The following is a 20,155-nucleotide window of genomic DNA, read 5'->3' as shown; positions in this document are numbered from 1 at the left end:
GGGGGAGCGGGCGGCGGCCCCGGGGGGGGGGGGGGGGGGGGGGGGGGGGGGGGGGGGGAACCTGAAAAATTCAGGGGGGAAGCAGGGTTTTTTCCCCAAAAAATTGAAAAAAGAAAAAAAAATTGATTATGGAATGTTTTATTTTAACACGATGAATAACATATTTTGGGTCAAGGTTTTCAAATATTTTCCAAATCATTTCTAAAAAATATGTATGCTATCAGATTGATCGAATTTCTATGCACTGAGAAGAAGCAAGTCCTAGGTTACAAACTGAACTCTTCAGTGCAAGAACAAGATGCATTTCTTTAGGAGGTGCTGTTGTCACAAGAAAAGAAAAAGGTTTTAGGTTTTGTTTTTGCATGTGGGTGGGGATTCTGTTCGTAATAATTGTTTGGATACACTATATTTTTAATAGGCTAGTTGTGATCATTTCATGCCAAGTAAAAATGTCCATCGTAATAGTTTATGTTCCTAGAGTAACAGAATGACTTAAAATTTGGAAAAGAAAAAAGAAGTGCTAATGTAGCATTTTAAAAAAATTTCCGAACATTTCTGGTTTTTCCCGAGTTTCGACATTTCCGGAAATTTTACATCTCTATCCCTGTCCTGCAGTTCTGGAGGTGCTGGGCAAGGCAGGTGCCCGTTTTGGCCAGCCTGTGCATGACTCCTCCTCTCTGCCCAAGGCTGCCTGTGGGACAGGAGGTGCGACGGAGACGTTGGGGGGCTTGGGAGCTTCAGGAACTAGTGGGGTGGTAACAGGATCTCCTGGCTGGCGAAAAAGGTTATTGGGTTCGTCTAATATTTGCCATCATAGAATCACAGTGTTAAGAGTGGGAAGGGATCCAGAACCGCTGATTTCGGGAGGAGTGTTGAAAGACCTGAGTCAGATTGAGGTGATGAGAGAGGAGGTCCTAAAACTGATAGACAACTTAAAAACTGATAAATCACCAGGCCCAGATGGCATACATCCGAGAGTTCTGAAAGAACTCAAATGTGAACTTGTGGATCTCCTTACAAAAATATGTAATCTCTCCTTAAAATCTGCCTCCATTCTTGAGAACTGGAAGGTAGCTAATGTCACTCCCATCCTTAAAAAGGGTTCCAGAGGAGAGACAGGAAATTACAGGCCAGTCAGTCTGATGCCTGGTAAATTGGTGGAAACCATTATTAAGGAAAGAATTAGTAGGCACATAGATGAACAAAACCTATTGAGGCAGACTCAGCATGGATTCTGTAAGGGAAGATCTTGTCGCACTAACCTGTTAGAGTTCTTTGAGGGGGTGAACAAACATGTGGACAAGGGGGATCCAATAGATATTGTTTACCTTGACTTCCAGAAAGCTTTTGATAAAGTTCCTCATCAAAGGCTCCTAAATAAGCTCAAAAACTGGCTAATTAATAGAAAACAGAGAGTGAGTATAAATGGGCAATTTTCTCAGTGGAGAGTGGTAAGCATTGGGGTACTGCAGGGATCAGTACTTGGTCCGCTGCATTTTTAACTTGTTCATTAATAATTTGGAGTTGGGAGTAAGCAGTGAAGTGGCTAAATTTGCGGATGATACAAAGTTGTTCAGGGTGGTGAAAACCAGTGAAGATTGTGAGGCACTCCAAAGGGATCTGTCAAAGATGGGCGAGTGGGCGTCAACATGGCAAATGGGGTTCAATGTGGCCAAGTGCAAGGTGATGCACATTGGAGCCAAAAATCCTAAATATAAATACACATTGATGGGGTCTGAACTGGCAGAGACAGATCAAGAGAGAGATCTTGGAGTTGTAGTAGATAACTCACTGAAAATGTCAAGACAGTGTGTGACTGCAATAAAGAAGGCCAATGCTATGCTGGGGATTATTAGGAAGGGTATTGAAAACAGATCAGCCAATATAATAATGCCCCTATATAAATCAATGGTGAGACCTCATTTGGAATACTGTGTGCAGTTCTGGGCACCACACCTTAAAAAGGATATTATAGCTTTGGAAAAAGTGCAGAAAAGGGCAACTCGAATGATAAAAGGGTTGGAACACTTTCCCTATGAGGAAAGGTTAAAGCGCTTAGGGCTCTTTAGCTTGGAGAAAAGACGACTGAGGGGTGACATGATCGAGGTTTATAAGATTATGCATCTGCCACAGGAAGTGGTGGCGGCTACAAGCATGGACGGCTTCAAAAGGGAATTAGATAAGCATATGGAGCAGAGGTCCATCAGTGGCTATTAACCACAAGGCTATTAACCACAGGGACTCTGGGGCAAGGGATGCTCTGTCTTCTTGGTGCTTAGGGGGGGAGGTTCAACAGTGGGAGGGCTTCTGATGTCCTGGCCCCACTGGTGGACCTCCTGATGGCACCTGGTATTTCTGGCCACTGTGACAGAGTGTTGGACTGGATGGGCCTTTGGTCTGATCCAACATTGGCGTCTCTTATGTTCTTATCTTGCAGGTCATCTAGGCCAACCCCTTGCTGCACTCTGCAGGAGCAGAGCCTAAAGTGTGTGCTAATTGGGGGGGGGGGAACTGTTTATTGTAGAGTGTCCAGGAATACCGTGCAGAATTTAAAAAACAAACAAACATCTTTGTTTATAGTCCATCTCTCTTGCTGAGGTTCAGGGAAGACTATAATAGAAAGCAATGTAATAAAGTAAGGTAATGTATGCAATAAATTACAACAGTAGTCTAAAATAGATCCTCCTAAACATTTTTTGTGTGCATAAAATTGCGGCCTTAATTCAACTATGACCTGTGGAGTCACCATAAATCAGCTGCGGCTTGTCAGCACTTCACATACACACATTTCAAAAAAGAAATCCAGTCATGTTGTTCCTTACTGTCAGATGCTTGAACAAACTCGCTCTCAACAACACTCTCGTGTAGTGATTTGTTTATTGAGATATGATGTGTTGAGCTAAGCTCGTCTGTGTCAGAACTAACGAGCTTGGCACCAGTCCTGGTATTATATCTAATTCAAACAGGCCCCCCCATGGCCCATCCAATCAAGCCATCCATTCAGCTCTCCTAAATCAAGCTCATGCTTTTTTTCTCCCACCCACCCACGAGCCTACAGTTCCATTGTCTATTGACAGGCTGGCTAGCAGAGACAGGTGTCCAAGGTCTTTCACATTCTTCCCACTCGGGAGGCCTCTTGAGAAAGTAGTTACAAAGCAGTTAAACGAAACAATTCCCACACACGGATCATCCCCCCCCCCCTTCATGGCCCTATACATGCTGATTACAGGCAAGAAAAAAAGAACAACAAATACATGACAAACGAGGACACAAGTTTGACACCTACTACCGCTCAACTTCCTCTGCACTGTGCTTTAGGTATTGCCAGGACTGTGTATGTTCCCATTTCTGTTCTCTACAGTACTGGCTTGTTCCACACATTCATTCATGTCCAGTTGCTTAATACGAGTCGTTTTAAACAATTTTTCATTTCTGCTTGGATATTCAATCAATTTTCCTTGTAGCTGGAGGATCTAGAATGGTATGATGGATTTAATAGTTTTGATTTGCTCAGGAGTTTGCACTTCTCATTGGCTATACTATGTGATTCGTCATTCTCCCTCTGAGGTGGAGGACATCTCCATGGGTTATTCCCACCATGCCTTTAGGGAGGCAGGAAATAGTTTTTTTCCACTTCCTGTTGGTGCCTCCGGAACAGCCCATCTTCAGTTCTGTTCCTGCCTCACTCGGGAGTAGCAGCACAGTCTAGCTAGTCTTAGCTGTACTTTAGAGTCTACTTTCATTTTCTCTTTTTCACAGCCTTTGCCTTGCCTGTTCTCATTTCTTATTCCTCTACTTCTCTTCTTTCCCTTTCTTCTACTCCTACCTTGGAGTGAAGACTCCAGGGGTCTGTAGACCCGAAGACAAGTTCTCAGCCACTAGGGCAGCAAAATAGCTTCCCGAGGTTTTTTTCCTCGGGCGACGAGGGAGAGGCGCGTGTCGCATTGGCGGTGGCGCGAGAAGACCTTGGGGCCGATCAGCCTTCGCGGCTTGCTCATGCACTCCCAACATCGGCTGCCAGAGAAGAGACGGCGGCGCAAAGCGCCCAGAAGCACCGATGGCAGCCGGAGGAGGATGAGCCCGCCATTTTCCATGCGCGCCTTCTGGCGGGCGGCAGCCGTCTTGGAGACCTGGCCTCGAGCCTTGGATCTCTTGCAGGGGCGATCCTGGGAGCCATGGAGACAGCAGGAGGATGTCTCTCCACATCTCCAACCCTGGTGCAACCAGCCCAAGGTGCTGCACAGACGGGTAAGCCCCCGGACCATGCGGTTTTGATTGACTCTGCAGAGCTGATGGAGTTCATTAGGCAGTCTATCCATCAGGAAATGGCCAAGGTAAATACTAGGCCAGAGGTTCCACAGCAGGAGGCCCCTCACCTGAGTCCTTCAATTAATTTCCCTGCTAGCTGGCCCACCAAGGCAGCAAAAAAGGCTCCCCCTCCCAGGAGGCCCACAGAGGAACAATGGGGGGAGGAGTTAGAATCTAATGCCTCTTCCGTTGAAGACATGGAAGAGGGTGAGTTTTTATCTGAGGACGAGACTGAGGAGCTGAAGCTTCCTGAACAGTCCAGTAGATTTTTCAAGTCTGAGGACTATCAATACCTACTAACTAAGGCAGTTAAGGCTTTAGAGCTGCATGACGTACCTGCTTCTGAATATCAGAAGGCAGCCAGGGCTAAACTTAAATCCAAATCAGGTGGCAACAGGGAGTTCTTTCCTCCTGAGGAGTGCACGGAGAAGGTATTTCCCTTTCCAGAGTACTTTGAGTGCCAACTACACTCTAGTTGGGACAAGCCTGGGGTTAACAAGCAGTTTCCCGCTTTCACTAAGAAATTATATGCTATGCCTAATTATGTTGATTAGTTGTTACAGGTTTCGCCTGTGGATGCCCCCGTGGCTGCTCTCCAGACTGCGGGCCTAGTGTCTGAAGATGGGCTAGGCCATCTCAAGGAAGCAACTGATAAGAGGCTTGAAGGAACTCTTCGAAGAATTCAGGAGTCCTTCGCCATGATGGTCAGAGCGGCGTCTACAGCGTCCATCGCTGCCAGGGCATCCATCGTTTGGTTGAGGAAGCTTGTCCAGCTCATCCCAGAAAACAACCGTGCTTTCCTGGAGGGGATTTCCCGCACCCTCAAGTCCGATTCTTTCATGGCTGATGCTACCTTGGACATCATCTCTTTCGCTTCCAGGGGCCTGGCTTCTACTGCTTTAGCCAGGAGAATGCCTTGGTTTCATTTCCATCGCTCCCTGCCACGCTTCCGTCAGGACACCAAGAAACCTTCATGGGACGCGAACAAACAGTCCAACAAGCGGGGCTCATTCATCCCTCGTTTCCATAGAACCCAGTTCAGTAGGAACGATAGAGGCAACAGGGAGTCCAAGCCCAAACAGAATTGACTATGCCAGGATGCCAGTAGGGGCACGACTTCTTCATTTTGCCAGGACTTGGTCAGAGGCTCAGGTGGATGCCTGGGCAGTGGAGGTCATGTCGCAGGGATACTCAATAGAGTTTCTTCGTCAGCCGCCAGAGAGATTCCTGCAATCACCGGCAAGCAAATCTGTGAGCAAGAGATCCACTGTTGACAGAACCATACATCATCTTCTCAGCATCAGAGCCATCGAACCAGTTCCATACAGCGAGAGAGGCCGGGGAGTCTATTCTATCTTGTTTATGGTTCCCAAAAAGAACGGAGACTGGAGAGCGATTCTGGATCTCAAGTTCTTAAACAGATTCATTCGTCTGTGCCATTTCCGCATGGAAACTCTGTGAGCGGTAGCGGACTCCTTATCTCCCAACGAGTTCCTGACCTCCATAGATCTTAGGGAGGCATACCTCCATGTACCTATCCACTTTGCATCTACGGTCAACACTTCCAGTACAGAGCTCTCCCCTTCGGTCTGTCCACAGCACCCAGACTATTCACCAAATTGATCATCAATCCTGCGAGTCATCTCAGGAGCCAAGGAATTCATGTACATCTGTACTTAGACGAATTATTGGTCCGGGCCAGTACACGGTTGGAGTCCATCCAGAACACCGAAGAGACACTGCAGTGTCTTCGCAATCACAGCTTTTTAATCAACATCGAGAAGAGTTCTCTCAGTCCCAGCGGGTGGAGCATCTGGGTGCAATGATCAACACCACCCATACTGCCCTGTTTCTGCCGACGTCCAAGGCCCAGAAGATCAGGGCTCTCGCTACACAGGTGTACAACAGCAGGTCTTCAGCTCTCATAGAGTTGGCCAGACTCCTGGGTTTAATGATCGCCAGTATCAACATGATTCAATGGGGCCGTATGCATGCCAGACCATTGCAGATGTTTCTTCGTCCCCATCAACTGGACATCATGCAGAAGCAAGCTGTCAACCTGCAGGTTCCCCTCAAAGTCAAGAGGAGTCTTCTTTGGTGGGTGCACATGAACAACCTCACATCAGGCAAGGACTACTATGTCTGTCACACCAAGGAGCTGGTCACCAAACGAGAAGTCTCTTCCGTTAACCGCCTGTCCTTGGTTCACTTCGCTTCCCGTCTGCTTCCCGTTGCATATTCATCACGTCTTGGTGAGAACGGACAACATTTCTGCCAAAGCTCATCTCAACAAACAGGGCAGCTCGCGATCCTGCCAACTGCACAAGGAGGCAATGAAGATTCTCTTTTGGGCAGAGAGGAGTGTTGCGTCCTTGAGGTCAGAACACATAAGAGGGATCGAGAACGTCCAGGCTGACTGGCTCAGCAGGGAGACATTACAGGAGGGAGAATGGGCACTCCATCCAGGTCTCTTCGACAAGCTAGTTTTTCATTTCGGGCAACCAGTACTGGACTTGTTTGTGTCACCCATGAACCACAAGCTACCAAGGTTTCTCACCAGGTACTTCCATCAGGAAACAGAGGCGACCGATGCTTTCACGACAAAGTGGCCTGCTGTATGCGTTCCCGCCATTCATTCTGATTTTCAGGACGCTCTGGAGAATCAGGGAACTCAGAGCGGAGGTCATTTTTGTGGCTCCGAGATGGATACGACGTCCATGGTTCTCGACACTGCAGAAGTTGCCGATCCTTCCACCATTGATACTACTAGTGTCTCCGGACATGCTCTCGCAGGGACCGGTGTGGCATCCAGATCTGGCCTGGTTATGTCTGACCACGTGGAGATTGAGCGGAGCAGTCTAGCAGTGTTAGGATATTTCACTCAGGTCATGGATACTATCATGGCATCCAGACGGAGCTCCACGATTCGTATATATAACACCACCTGGAAGGCGTTCGTGAGATGATGCAGACGGAAAAAGGTGGCTTCACTGTCTCCTTCTGTAGCTTCTCTTCTTTCGTTTCTGCAGGAAGGACTGGATGCAGGCCTTCAAGCTTCTACTCTCCGTAGACAACTGGCTGCTCTATCCACAGTTCTACCTTCCTTAGAGGGTTTCAAGATTACCAAGCATCCTCATATTCAATTGTTTCTGCAGGGGGCCATGGCCAAATCTCCTCCACAAATGCATCGTTTTCCAACATGGAGGCTGGACATTGTACTTGACGCTCTCATGAAAGCACCATTTGAACCACTCAGAGAGGTGGGACTGAAATGGCTAAGGATGAAAACGTTCCTAGTTGCCATCACCTCGGCACAGCGAGTGTCCAAGCTCGGAGCATTGTCAGTGAAGTCCTCCTTCTGTGTGTTCCACAAGGACAAGGTGGTGCTCCGCAGGGCCTCTACCTTCCGACCCAAGATAGGCTCTAGATTTCACCAATCACAAGAAATATGCTTACCTACATTTTGTCCTCATCCCAAGCATCCTAAGGAGCATCTCTGGCATACCTTAGATGTGAAAAGAGCCCTCAAAATTTACATTGCAAGGACGGAATCTTGGAGAAGGACTGAGTCCATGTTCATCGGCATTTCTCCTCCGTGCAAGGGAGAAAAGATGTCTAGGTCTACAATCAGTTCGGTTATGAAATCCTGCATTGTAGAGGCGTACCGGGCTTCGGGACACGAGGTTCCCAGTGGCATCACGGCACATTCGCTGAGAAGTGCAGCGACCAACGCAGCTTTTTCTAACAGAGCTTTGGTGGAAAAAGTCTGTAAAGTGGCTATGTGGTCCTCCATCTCTACCTTTACAAGGCACTATAAGATCAACACAGTGGCATCTGCAGCTGCAGCGTTCGGGAGAAGAGTTCTTCAGCACGCCATGGCATTGGAAGAAGATGACAACCCACCCAAATGAGGGACACTGCTCGGGGAGGTCCCATGGAGATGTCCTCCACCTCAGAGGGAGAATGACCATTGGACACTTACCGTGAAGGGTCCTTCACCTCTGAGGACAGGAGGACATCTCGGCCCTCCCACTGTCATCTTCCTCTGTTTCTCTTCTTCTGTGCTGACTCTTCTCTCACTTATTATTATTATTCTCACTCTGGGGTTTTCTATCCTACAGAGTTGGGTTGTTCTTTGTTGAAAATGTTCAAAGTTATATTTTATAGGGCAAGGCCAGTTATTTCAGGCTACAGGCACTGCTTTCGGAGTCCCAGAACTGAAGATGGGCTATTCCGGAGGCACCAACAGGAAGTGGAAAAAACTATCTCCTGCCTCCCTAAAGGCACGGTGGGAATAACCCATGGAGATGTCCTCCTGTCCTCAGAGGAGAAGGACCCTTCACAGTAAGTGTCCAATGGTCGTTCCTTGTGATTTCTCTTTATAACAGCTGAGGTGGTGGTCTTGTAATGCAGGTGTTCGTGCGCCCATGACATCATAAACTTGTTTGTCATTCCTTCTAAAGTGGTTAGAGTGTCAGACTAGTTCTGGGGAGTCCTGTATTCAAATCGCTACTCTCCTTGAAACTCACTGGGTATCTTTGGATCAGTCGTTTCTCAGCCTGTTGGGACTTGTTGTGAGGATAAAATGGAAGAATCAAGTATGTCATCTTTAGCACCTTAGAAGGGCAATGTGAACATGTGCTAAATAAATGCTCTGTAGTACCAGATAAATGTGTTGTCTTCAACGATACGTTTGCAGGAACTGGCGAGATGAGCAGAAGGAACTCCTTGTTGCAGTGTAGCCACCGGCTCCTACTACGACCAACCTTCACTATACTGGTGTTGCTAGCTGTCTTCCACGTGAGCCTAACCAATGGCCAGCACCACCAGAGAGAGCCTTGGCGAGAGAAGAATGTGCCGCCTGACTTTCTGTCCCGCGTTACTCGTGCCATGAGGGAGGCCTTGGAAGACTTGCTTGGACCAGAGTATTTTTTGATATTGAATGAGGTAAGAGAGAAATTCCAGGTCTAGTTGTTCCGTTGTGTGTGTGCCAGGTAGCTAGCAGTAGTACAAATGTGGGCTGAGCAGCATGTTTGAAGGAGAATAATTAAATGGTTCTGCCTTTCTTGGACTGGACCACTTCAGAATGTAGTTGGGAACTGAATGTAGTCCCCTCCCATATTTTAAAGAAAAAGCACTCCTACCTATGGAAAGCTAGCATGTCAGGGGTGCTTTTTGTGATATGGGAGGGGAATGTCCTCTGCCTGCATTGTTTTCTGTATTTCCAGAAGACATAAGAGCATTAGTTGTCTGCAACCAAAATAACAAAATTTTGAGATGGGGTTTAAAGTGTTGCAGCATAAGGTTTTGTGAGCCAGAGTTCACTTCATCAGATGTATTTGACTAATCTTTTTTGTTCTGTAATTCATGATACACTGCTTCAGGCCTAATAGTCTGTATTATAAATCGTGTTAGAATTTCAGTTCTACTTAATACCCTTTTTTGATCTATTGAGGCTGATTTGGGGCAGCTGTATAGGCCTAGCACACTACCAGCTAGAAAAAACTCCTCGTTCACTGGAAGCTTCCATACAAAGTATTTTTTTAGCTTCCATTTAGTCTACAGAACCACAGCCTATTCTCTTCGTACTAGCCTTTAACTGGTACATAGTCATTTTTGCTCATTACGTAGCTCCTGTTCTGCATGCCTCCTTCACTTCAGCAGTGTTACAGCTGAAGGCGTTGTGCTCTATCACCCAGTTAACTGGTTTTTATTTATTTCAATTTATATACTCCCCCACAAAGACTGTTTTGGGGTGGTTCATGACAGTATAAAGCAGACATAAATAGTTAAAGAGTATAAAAATACAAAGTATTTAAAAATAAACTACTCACAACTGATAACAGTGAATCCAGCATTAAGCCCCCCAAATAAACTCAATATTTATTTTAATTTATATACTGAGACCTTGGTGCTGACAGTCTTTGTAGTCAGTGACACATTTACAATCCCATTGTATCTCTCTGCTTTCTTTACAGCATGTCTCTTCCCTGTTCTGGGTATTATCCTCTGGGATCTCTGCAGGTTTATTTGCTGTGGCTCGAATTGCAGGGCAGTTCCTTCCTTCCTTTGGGATTGATGGTAAGAGACCTGCTTGGGTGAGAACAGAAGAGGTTAAATGCTCTGCTTCTCCCCGCCAGTATTCATGCCTGCTTTCCACATGAATAATATCGGCTGCACTGCTACGCATGCCTATTTGCTATCCTGTTGACTTTATTTATTTTATTTCATTTATACCCCACCCTCCCCGCACGCGGGCTCAGGGCGGCTTACATAGGCACAAAGTGCAGTAAAAGTGAAACATGTTAAAAGAATTAAGACTAAAATTCACATCGTGAAAGATGAAAAGTGCTTGCCCACTACAGAACCACTGATTTCAGGACGGGTGTTGAAAGACCTGAGTCAGATTGAGGTGACGAGAGAGGAGGTCCTACAACTGATAGACAACTTAAAAAGAAAACTTAAAAGCTGATAAATCACCAGGCCTGGATGGCATACACCCACGAGTTCTGAAAAAACTCAAATGTGAACTTGTGGATCTCCTGACAAAAATATCTAATCTTTCTTTAAAATCTGCCTCCATTCCTGAGGACTGGAAAGTAGCTAATGTCACCCCCATCTTTGAAAAGGGTTTCAGAGACGATCTGGGAAATTACAGGTTAGTCTGACGTTAATACCGGGTAAGTTGGTGGAAACCATTATTAAGGAGAGAATTAATAGGCACATTGGTGAACAAGAACTATTGAGGAAGACTCAGCATGGGTTTTGTAAGGGAAGATCTTGTCTCTGTAACCTGCTAGTGTTCTTTGAGGGGGTGAACAAACAGGTGGACAAGGGGGACCCAATAGATGTTGTTTATCTTGACTTCCAAAAAGCTTTTGATAAAGTTCCTTATCAAAGACTCCTAAATAAGCTCGAGAGTCATGGGATAAAAGGACAAGTCCTTTTGTGGATCAAAAACTGGCTAATTCATAGAAAACAGAGAGAGAGTATAAATGGGCAATTTTTTCAGTGGAGGGTGGTAAGCACTGGGGTACTGCAGGGCTCAGTACTGGGTCCAATGCTTTCTAACTTGTTCATTAATGATTTGGAGTTGGGAGTAAGCAGTGAAGTGGCTAAATTTGTGGATGACACGAAGTTGTTCAGGGTGGTGAGAACCAGGGGGGATTGTGAGGCACTCCAAAGGGATCTGTCGAGGATGGGCGAGTGGGCGTCAATGTGGCAAATGGGGTTCAGTGTGGCCAAGTGCAAAGTGATGCACATTGGGGCCAAAAATCCTAAATATAAATACACATTGATGGGGTCCGAACTGGCAGAGACTGACCAAGAAAGAGATCTTGGAGCCGTAGTAAATAACTCACTGATAATGTCGAGACAGTGTGCGACTGCAATAAAAAAGACCAACACTAGGGGACGGAGCGACGTCGTTAATGGCAGTCGGATAGCTGGTGAGCTATTTTCTTGGCTGTAACATTCAACTGTGTCTGCTGGTTGCTGAGAACACTTTCCATACTTGTCAACGTTTGATTGATTTTCTGCATTTGCTCCAGCAGGGGGCGCAGAAGATCACTCTCCTGTTGAGTGACAGCCGGCTCCAAAGGGCTGGAGCTAGCACCGGAAGTTCCTCCCAGCTTCTTTGCCAGCTTCTCCTGAAACTTTTTCTGCCCCGACATCTTTGTTTTATTGTTTACTTTTTAAAAGTTCGTGCCGCGCAGCTAGCAAATAAATCTTCCTGCCTCTCTTTAAACAATTCACCAAAAGGTAGCACTGCTCCTTTCAAATTTCGCTCCCCCCCTCTTCTCCTGTTAAATCAGTCTCTGTTATATCTGGGGGGGGGGTTCCCCTCCTCCCTTTCGCTTTTTCGTTGGGGGGGGGGCGTGCGCTTCACTCCTTTTTTCCCGTTTTCGACCGGCAACTCGCAGTTTTGGCCGATTTTCTTCCTTTTAAACGTTTGTCCGCTTCATCACCCGGTGACGACCGGCGGCTCTGCTAGTCCCCGTGCGGGGCACTGCCGCGGCCAGGGCCATTGGGGTATGGGGCGAGCCTCAATTTCCGACCATCCGATCAGGAAAGAGGCACATCCCCTGTGCGCCCCGGATCAGAACCTCTGCCTGAGGCTCCTTAGGGTCTCCGCTTGTGCGGATTCCCCCCCTTGGCCGTGCGTGGGTGAATCGACTCCGGGAGCTCCCCGAAGATGCGACCGCCATTCACAGAGTCCAAACCAGAAGCCCCCTTTTTAAACATAGCATATTTGGAGGCAAAAAAATACTACAGAAACTTAACCAAGAACGGAAAAAATTAGAACTTTTGGAGACGTCCAAAATCCAAAAACAATCAATGTATTTAAAACAAAAATACCTAACAAAACCCCCTAGATTTATTTCTATGCTCAAATATAGAGTAACACAAAAAACGTAATGCTAATCTGATTTATACCTCAAGATCGCCACAAGGCCAGATTTATACCCTATCCAAAGACAGTAACTCAAACTTTTATAACTTTTTTCAGAAACTCTACACCTCAGAAAGGCCATCTATAGCTCTAATTGATCAATACCTGAAGTCTATACATTTTAATCTAAAATTAACAAATGAGCACAAATCTATTTTAGAGCAATCGATAACCATACCAGAACTCACAAAAATGATCTCCTCAGCAAAAACAAACAAAGCCACAGGGAATGATGGGCTACCAACCGAATTTTATAAAATATTTGCGGACATAATAGCTCCAGAATTAGCCAAAACTTGCAACAATGTCATGCAACAAAACAACTACCTAACACATGGTCTGAAGCTAAAATAATTGTATTACATAAACCTGGCAAATTAGACCTTGCAAGTTACAGGCCCATCTTGTTATTGAATAACGACTTTAAATTATTTTCTTCGGTGCTAGCCCAACAATTAAATCTAATAATACACAATTATATACACCCCGATCAAGCGGGTTTTATCCCAAATCGTTCAATTACATACAACATTAGACAATCTTTGAACCTTATCAATTACGGCCAAACTCACAAAATCAACTCTCTAATCTTGGCGCTAGACGCTGAAAAAGCATTTGACCGAGTGGAGATACCATTCCTTCAAGCCATCCTTCACCGCATGGACTTTGGACCACACTTCATGAATTCATTCTCAGCTATATACAATAATCCTTTAGCACAAATTGTAACTAACAACTACAGATGAAACCCTCTGACCCTCTCAAGAGGAACCCGACAAGGTTGTCCCCTTTCCCCCATTTTTTTTGCGCTTTTTTTAGAACCATTAACACATGCAATACGAAACGATAATCAAATTACTGGAATGACGATACAAGACAAAATATATAAACTCAGTCTCTTTGCAGATGACGCAGTTTTCTATATCACCAATCCAGAAGTAACTCTTCCCCCATTATTACATCAAATTGAAAACTTTAGCAAAGTGTCAGGATTCAAAAACAACTATACAAAATCTGAGATATACCCTATATATTTACATAACGAACAACAACACACTTTAATAAATAAATTTCCCTTTAAATGGGTGCAAAAGACACTGAAATATCTGGGTATACACTTACCTTTAAAACTCTCCAATCCATTTTTAAATTATCCCTAGAAATCTGGGACAAACTTGGTAACATACTAGCGCCTTCAACATCTCCGTTAACAGTCTTTTAAAGACAAAAAAGGTTTCTCCCAGGCCTAAATAACTCCCCTATATGGAAATAAAAAGGTCTTTTCAGGCTGGGAGACCTTTTTCACAAAAAACAAATCCTCACCAAATCACAATTGGAAACAAAACTTGAATCCAAAATCCCCTGAATACAATAATTCAAATTAGACACTTCATTACTAATCATTACTAATCCTGACATCACTCATCTGTTGACTCGCCCTCATACTCAATTCAAATCTTTCATTTATAAAAGTCAACAATCAGCTAGAGGCCTTATTTCTATAATTTATCAATCGTTAAACGAACAATCATGGGAACAGCCTACAACAATACAGAATGCATGGAGCAAAGACTGTGGTATAACATTGGACTACAAACAATGCCAATCTGTTTGGTCCAACCATCTGTTCTCAACTCCTGCACTCAATATTAGACTACAAAATTTCAAACTACATGCGAGATGGTACTTTACCAGGCTGGCAACTGTAACTGAAACCTCATTCACGGTGTAAGGCTTGCGCAGGCACCTTCTATGTGTTGTATCACAACAGGTGACTTAGAATGTACAGTTCTCTGAGCCTATGTGTGTGTGTGCACAGTCCATTGTGTGTGTGGCAATAAATATAAGTCCATAAAGCAAACATCAAGTTCATTCTCTAACAGTATGTTTTGTTTAAAAAACATCTGAAATTTCTTTTTAGTCTCAGTTACAAATTTATCATTCTTCAGTAAAGTATTTAAAGTCCATCTGTTTTTCTTTGGTGTATCTTGAAGTGTAAGCAGAACAGAGTTGTGATCCGTGAAGATTGCAGGTAGTATTTTCACTTCTATTAAATCATTCACAGTTGCTGATGATATCCAGAACATGTCTATTCTTGACCATGATTTATGTTTAGCTGAGCAGAAGGTAAAATAATTTTTATTCAGATTTCTGACTTTCCAAGAATCTACCAAATTGTGTTCTTCTGCCAATTGTAGAAATGCCTTGGGAAGTTCTTTGCCTTTTTTCTGTTTCCCAGTTATTGTTTTTCTATCTAGAAGTCTATCAAAAACTGCATTATAATCTCCAATCAGACAAATCACATCAGAGTTTCGTTTTGAAATAAGTTCTTGCAGAGATTTATAGAATTTTTCTTGATGTTGATTTGGTGCGTATATGTTTACTATCAAAATTGTTTTACCTTGTCTTTGTATTTGGATTATCAAGGTTCTGCCATCTTCAGAGTTATAAAGCATTTCAGGATGTATATATTCTTTCACATATGTGACTACACCTCTTTTTTTCTTTCTCTTACCTGCAGAAATGAAAACGTTTCCAAAGTTTTTAACTTCCAAATATTTTTGGTCTGATTGTTTTATGTGGATCTCTTGTAAGCATATGACATCCAGTTGCATATTTTAAATTGCTGAAATATCTGTCTTCTTTTTTGAGGTGAATTTAAACCATTGATGTTTATTGAGATTATCTTCATTTTTCTCCTGTCCATCTTGTGATTGTGTGTTTGTATTGTCTTTACTCTTGTGTTGAAGTCTTGTAACTATTTGTGATGCTGGAATCCTTGTTACTTCCTTGGTTTTTGTGGGTTTCCTGGTTGTCCCTGCTGCTCCTTGTACATCCTGGTCTTCCTCTTCCATCAGTTCCAGCTCTTGTTCCTCGATTTTCAGTTCTTCTCCATGCATTTTAATGAAGTCTTCTGCCTTAAACGTAAAATTAATTCTGTATCTTTCCCCCTTAAAGGTAGAGAGGATGGCTTCAGGAAATAGCCATCTATATGTAATCTCATTTTTCCTCAACATGCTTGTTAACGCCATATATTTTTTCCTGGGAAGATTATTTCTTTTTGCATAGTTAATTCTGTAGGCCACATCAATTTCATTTTAGACTTCATCTATATTTTCTGTGCCCATATATTTAGCTAAGATCTGGGCCATCACAATTTTCATATTTTCGTCCTTGCTTTCAGCTATATTTTGAAATCTTAAAATGTAAGCTGCTTTGTCCATTTCCAGTTTCATAAGGGCCTCTTCCATGGAATTTACGGCTTCTAATTTAAGTTCCATCTTTTCTGATTTTTCTTCCACTTTATTTGTTGTCTTAGTTAAATCAGCAATTTCATGCTGATTTTTGTAAGCTGCTTCTGCATTTCTTCCATTTGGACCGTCATTTTCTGCATTAATGTGTCCAATTTAGTCTGCATTGGTTCTACATCTGTGGAAACTGCTTCTTGCACAGCTGCTGTAACTTCTGATTTGACCGTTGTGGCCACTGATTCTTGAATTAAGATTTGTAGGTCTTTGTGTCCTTGTGCCAGACTGACACTCACAGATTTGGTTATTCCTGGGGAAGTACCTGGGAATTTATTTATTTTTTTGCTCTGTACCACTAGCCATGTTAAGGGTTTTACAGTACCTATTGTAGAGAACACCTGTAACCTCAAAGAGTTGTCTATGTTTAAATAACAATAATTTTTATATCCCAATAAAAAACCAAGAACTTTCCCAGAGTTTCAAAAAGGATTATCAGCTGTTGACAGTACAATTGGAACACAGTAATCTTTTAGTAATAACAGTGCACAGAAAGAGAATTACAGACACTACAATGTTTATAGTTTATGTTTTGCAGAGATGAGGTTTAAGAACAAGATTTCCAAATAGTTTTTAAATTGCTCTTCTTTCTTCTTCTCCAAACAGGGAAAAGCCAGTTACCTTAATTTGTAATCCAGATATTATTAAATATATTCAGTTGTAATCCAGTTAAGTTTTTCATATAGTTCCAAATAAGACCATAATAATGGAGCAGCGGTGGCTCAAGTGGTTAAGACGCTGAACTGCAGGCTGTGAAAAGTCAGTAGTTCAGCAGTTCGAGACCCGGGTGCCGCATGATGGAGTGAGCTCCCATCTCTAGTTCCAGCTCCTGCCAACCTAGCAGTTCGAAAGCAAGAAATTGCAAGTAGATAAATAGGTACCACTTCAGTGGGAAGGTAACAGCGTTCCGTGCGCCTTGGTGTTTAGTCATGCCGGCCACATGGCCACAGAAATGTCTTCGGACAGCGCTGGCTCTTTGGCTTTGAAAGGGAGATGAGCACCACAACCCTAGAGTCGGATTCGACTGGCTTTCGAGCAAGGGAACCTTTACCTTTAAGACCATAATAAGTCAAAAACGAAGAGGAGGTTCATAAAACTCAAATGCAAGGAAAATAGAGTTTTTAAAAAATTCCAAATAGCCAAGTATTATAATCCACAATAAGGTCTTGCAAAGATAAAATTGTTCATATAATTCCAGAAAATGTAATTGTAATCCAACATAGGGTCTTGCAAAAAGCTTGAACATATACTTCCAAGCAGCACAGTTGTGGATGCAAAGAGGGGAGACATCAGGAAAGAGGAGAAAGAAGTGATGTTTAGCCCAAAGAACAGAATTAAAAAATGGTATTGTAATCCACCATAAGGTCTTGCAGATTTATTCAGTGTCAAACTGTTAAATATCCAATTATTATCAACTTTCCTTCTCCTTTAGCCCAATAGCAAAGTAGTTTCTTCTTAACTCTTTTACAAACCGCTTGAAAGTGAAAAGGGGGGGGAGAGAACTCTTCACCCCTCCATTTTCTCATGTCAGTCTTTAAATGGTCTAAAGGGCTTAAAGTCAAATAAGAGAATCTAAGTCTATTGCATTCAAAGTTACTCGTGGTGTTAAAGGTCTCAAGTTGATTGTAGGAGGTTTTTCTAGGTTCCCCGCTGTCCTAGGAGTCACAGCTGGACGTCCTCGTCTGACACGGACGCTCTTGCCGGTTCCTGCTTCAGGATGATCTCAGACTCCTGTCCGCTTGTCGCCGCTCACGGGGGGGGGTGTCCATATCAAACCCCTTGCGTTGGGCTTTCCTCCGGGGAGCCCAATGGAGGGCGGGCAAAGGATGCTCTGTCTTCTTGGTGCCTGGGGGATGGGCAACCGTGGGAGGGCTTCTAGTGTCCTGGCCCCACTGCTGGACCTCCTGATGGCCCCTGGTGTTTTGGGCCACTGTGTGACAAGAGTGTTGTTCTGGATGGGCCATTGGCCTGGTCCAACTTTGGCTTCTCTTATGTTCTTATGAGGCAAGTCCTAAGTAAGTGTATTTCAGTTGTGATCACAGGCCCATTTGTCATACTGTATTTAAAAAAAATATATATATATATTTACCTAAAAATGTAAATTATGACAACCAAGGGTTTGAAAACACATGCATCATATAATTTAGTTGCCAGAGTGCTGGGACGGGAAGTAGGTCAATGCATAACTTCTGTAAACAGCTCTCAATCTCTCTCGTGTGCAGTGCCGTGGACCAGGGAGAATGGTATTGCCTGGACAAAAGAGTTCTAATAAATGAATGAAATGGGCATATAGGGTTCCCACCCCCTGGTAACAAAGTTTGGGGCTCTTGCTCTATTCCTGCTAGTAGGAGCAGTCTGACTAAATCATTCGTTGGAGGAATGTTTCCTTTCAGCACCTGATGTTTCTTCACATACTGCCATAGTAATGAAAGTGGCACCATATTAGATGGTGTGCATGTAATTATTTGTAATGTAATTGTTTGCTTTCCTTCATTGTGTTCCAGGGGATCATGCAACTCAGTTCCTGAAGCTGAGCCCTCACCAGGTGCAGACACTGCTTCTCTGGGGCCTGGCAGCTCTGATTGGCTACTGGGTGCTGTCACTGCTGCTGAATCTGATGCTCGCCATCTTGAGCCATATCATGTGGGGCCTCAAGGTGCTTATCTTCATGTCCTGCTTCATGTTCATTGTCTCTATGGTGCCTGATCGTTCTGTGCAAGTTTCCCTTTTGCTGGCCCTGCTCATGCTGTATGCCCTGCTGGGGCGCCTGAGTGGATCGCACCTCTCTGGGGCACGGCTGGAGGCCAAAGTGCGCGGCTTGGAGCGCCAAGTGGATGAGCTGCAACGCAGGCAAAGGCGATCGTCTCCCAAACACCTGGATGAAGAATGAAGCTTAAGGGAAGCTATAATATCCACATACCTTCTTTAGAAACAACCACTTCTGTCCTTTCTGTATGTATTCAGTGACTGCTTCCTAGACATAGACATTCTCATGTATCCCGTCACCCACAACTGTGCAGGAACATGTGACTCCCGAAGGAAATTTCTGTCCCTGGAAATGAATATACCTGAGATGGTAATAGCTTTCTACTCGTCCTTCCGTACACTCTCTTCCTCTCCGTCCTTGTCTTCTCTGTCTTGTTTCAATCATGCCTCCTTCTAGACTCACCACACCATCTACCTGCCTTATTTTCCAACTGATTCTTGACAGACCATCTTGCTTCTTTACAGATGGAAGGCCTGGTGTTGGAATGACAGTGCTAATCACTCTCAAAGAATTGTATGTTTACTTTTTTCCTCTAACCCTGCATGCCAAAGACAAGAATGGGGTGTTGTGCAGTATACTCTAAGGGTCTAGATGTGTCTCAATTGGAATATCTAACAGCAGTGCCCCCTGTGCCAAGTGCCTTCCTAAAGCAAAAGATGGCTGCTCTGTTTATAGCAGCAACAGAGAAAATTGGACTCATTCGAAGCCAAAGATATCTGATGAATCCAAGGCCAAATTAAGTCTCCTTGTGGACTCCAGTTCTGCAAGAGGGAATTTGATCATCCATGGCAAGTAATGTTCACGTGCCTTCCCTGGTTGGAAATAAGCCATAGACGAGAGACAAAGTGAATGTACTAAATTCATTCCTCCAGACAGAGTTCACTGTGTGCCACTAGCAAACCCATCTTCGGAAGACTGGTGCTCCTGCTGACTGTTTTGAGGAGAAGGCCTAATGCACTGTGGTCTTCAACATATCACTTGCCACTGTATTTTTTTTAAAAAATCTGCCAATTTTAAACAAATGGAGTATTTTGTTAACACATTCTTCCAAATAAAGACTATTATTTGCTTTGGTAGTATCTTTTCCCAGTTAAACTTTGCTTACTGTGAGAGGTGACCCACAGAATTATACAGGCAAGCAGTATGTGGAGAATTCATGGGTGGTTAGAGGCCCACAAGCCTCTCTTGACTTGAATGGTTAGGAGTAGGGTGCAATTTATGATTGGCTTCCTGACTAGGAAATATTCTGAAGTTAGCGACATACATGCTATGTGCCTTCATGAAGTGTTATCCTATGTATCTGTGTAGAGTTCAATGATAAGT

General features: G+C 44.0%; 1 protein-coding gene across 1 annotated transcript in view; it reads left to right on the top strand.

Moving 5' to 3' along the window:
• The window catches only part of TMEM109 (transmembrane protein 109), a 24,029-nt gene extending 4,203 nt beyond the window's left edge, over positions 1-19,826 (top strand). The window contains exons 3-6 of the mRNA XM_015411384.1: positions 4,022-4,248; positions 9,008-9,255; positions 10,287-10,389; positions 18,570-19,826. Coding sequence (XP_015266870.1) covers positions 4,022-4,248; positions 9,008-9,255; positions 10,287-10,389; positions 18,570-18,955 — 964 coding nt within the window. The 3' untranslated portion in view covers positions 18,956-19,826. The remainder of the gene's footprint in view (positions 1-4,021; positions 4,249-9,007; positions 9,256-10,286; positions 10,390-18,569) is intronic.
• The last annotated feature ends 329 nt before the right edge of the window (positions 19,827-20,155 follow it).

The sequence above is a fragment of the Gekko japonicus genome, unplaced genomic scaffold (assembly GCF_001447785.1).
Source record: "Gekko japonicus isolate JY-2015 unplaced genomic scaffold, Gekko_japonicus_V1.1 scaffold2829, whole genome shotgun sequence".
Taxonomy (NCBI): Eukaryota; Metazoa; Chordata; class Lepidosauria; order Squamata; family Gekkonidae; genus Gekko; species Gekko japonicus.
The sequence above is the reverse complement of the archived record's forward strand: the minus strand, read 5'-3'. Positions and strand labels throughout refer to the sequence as shown.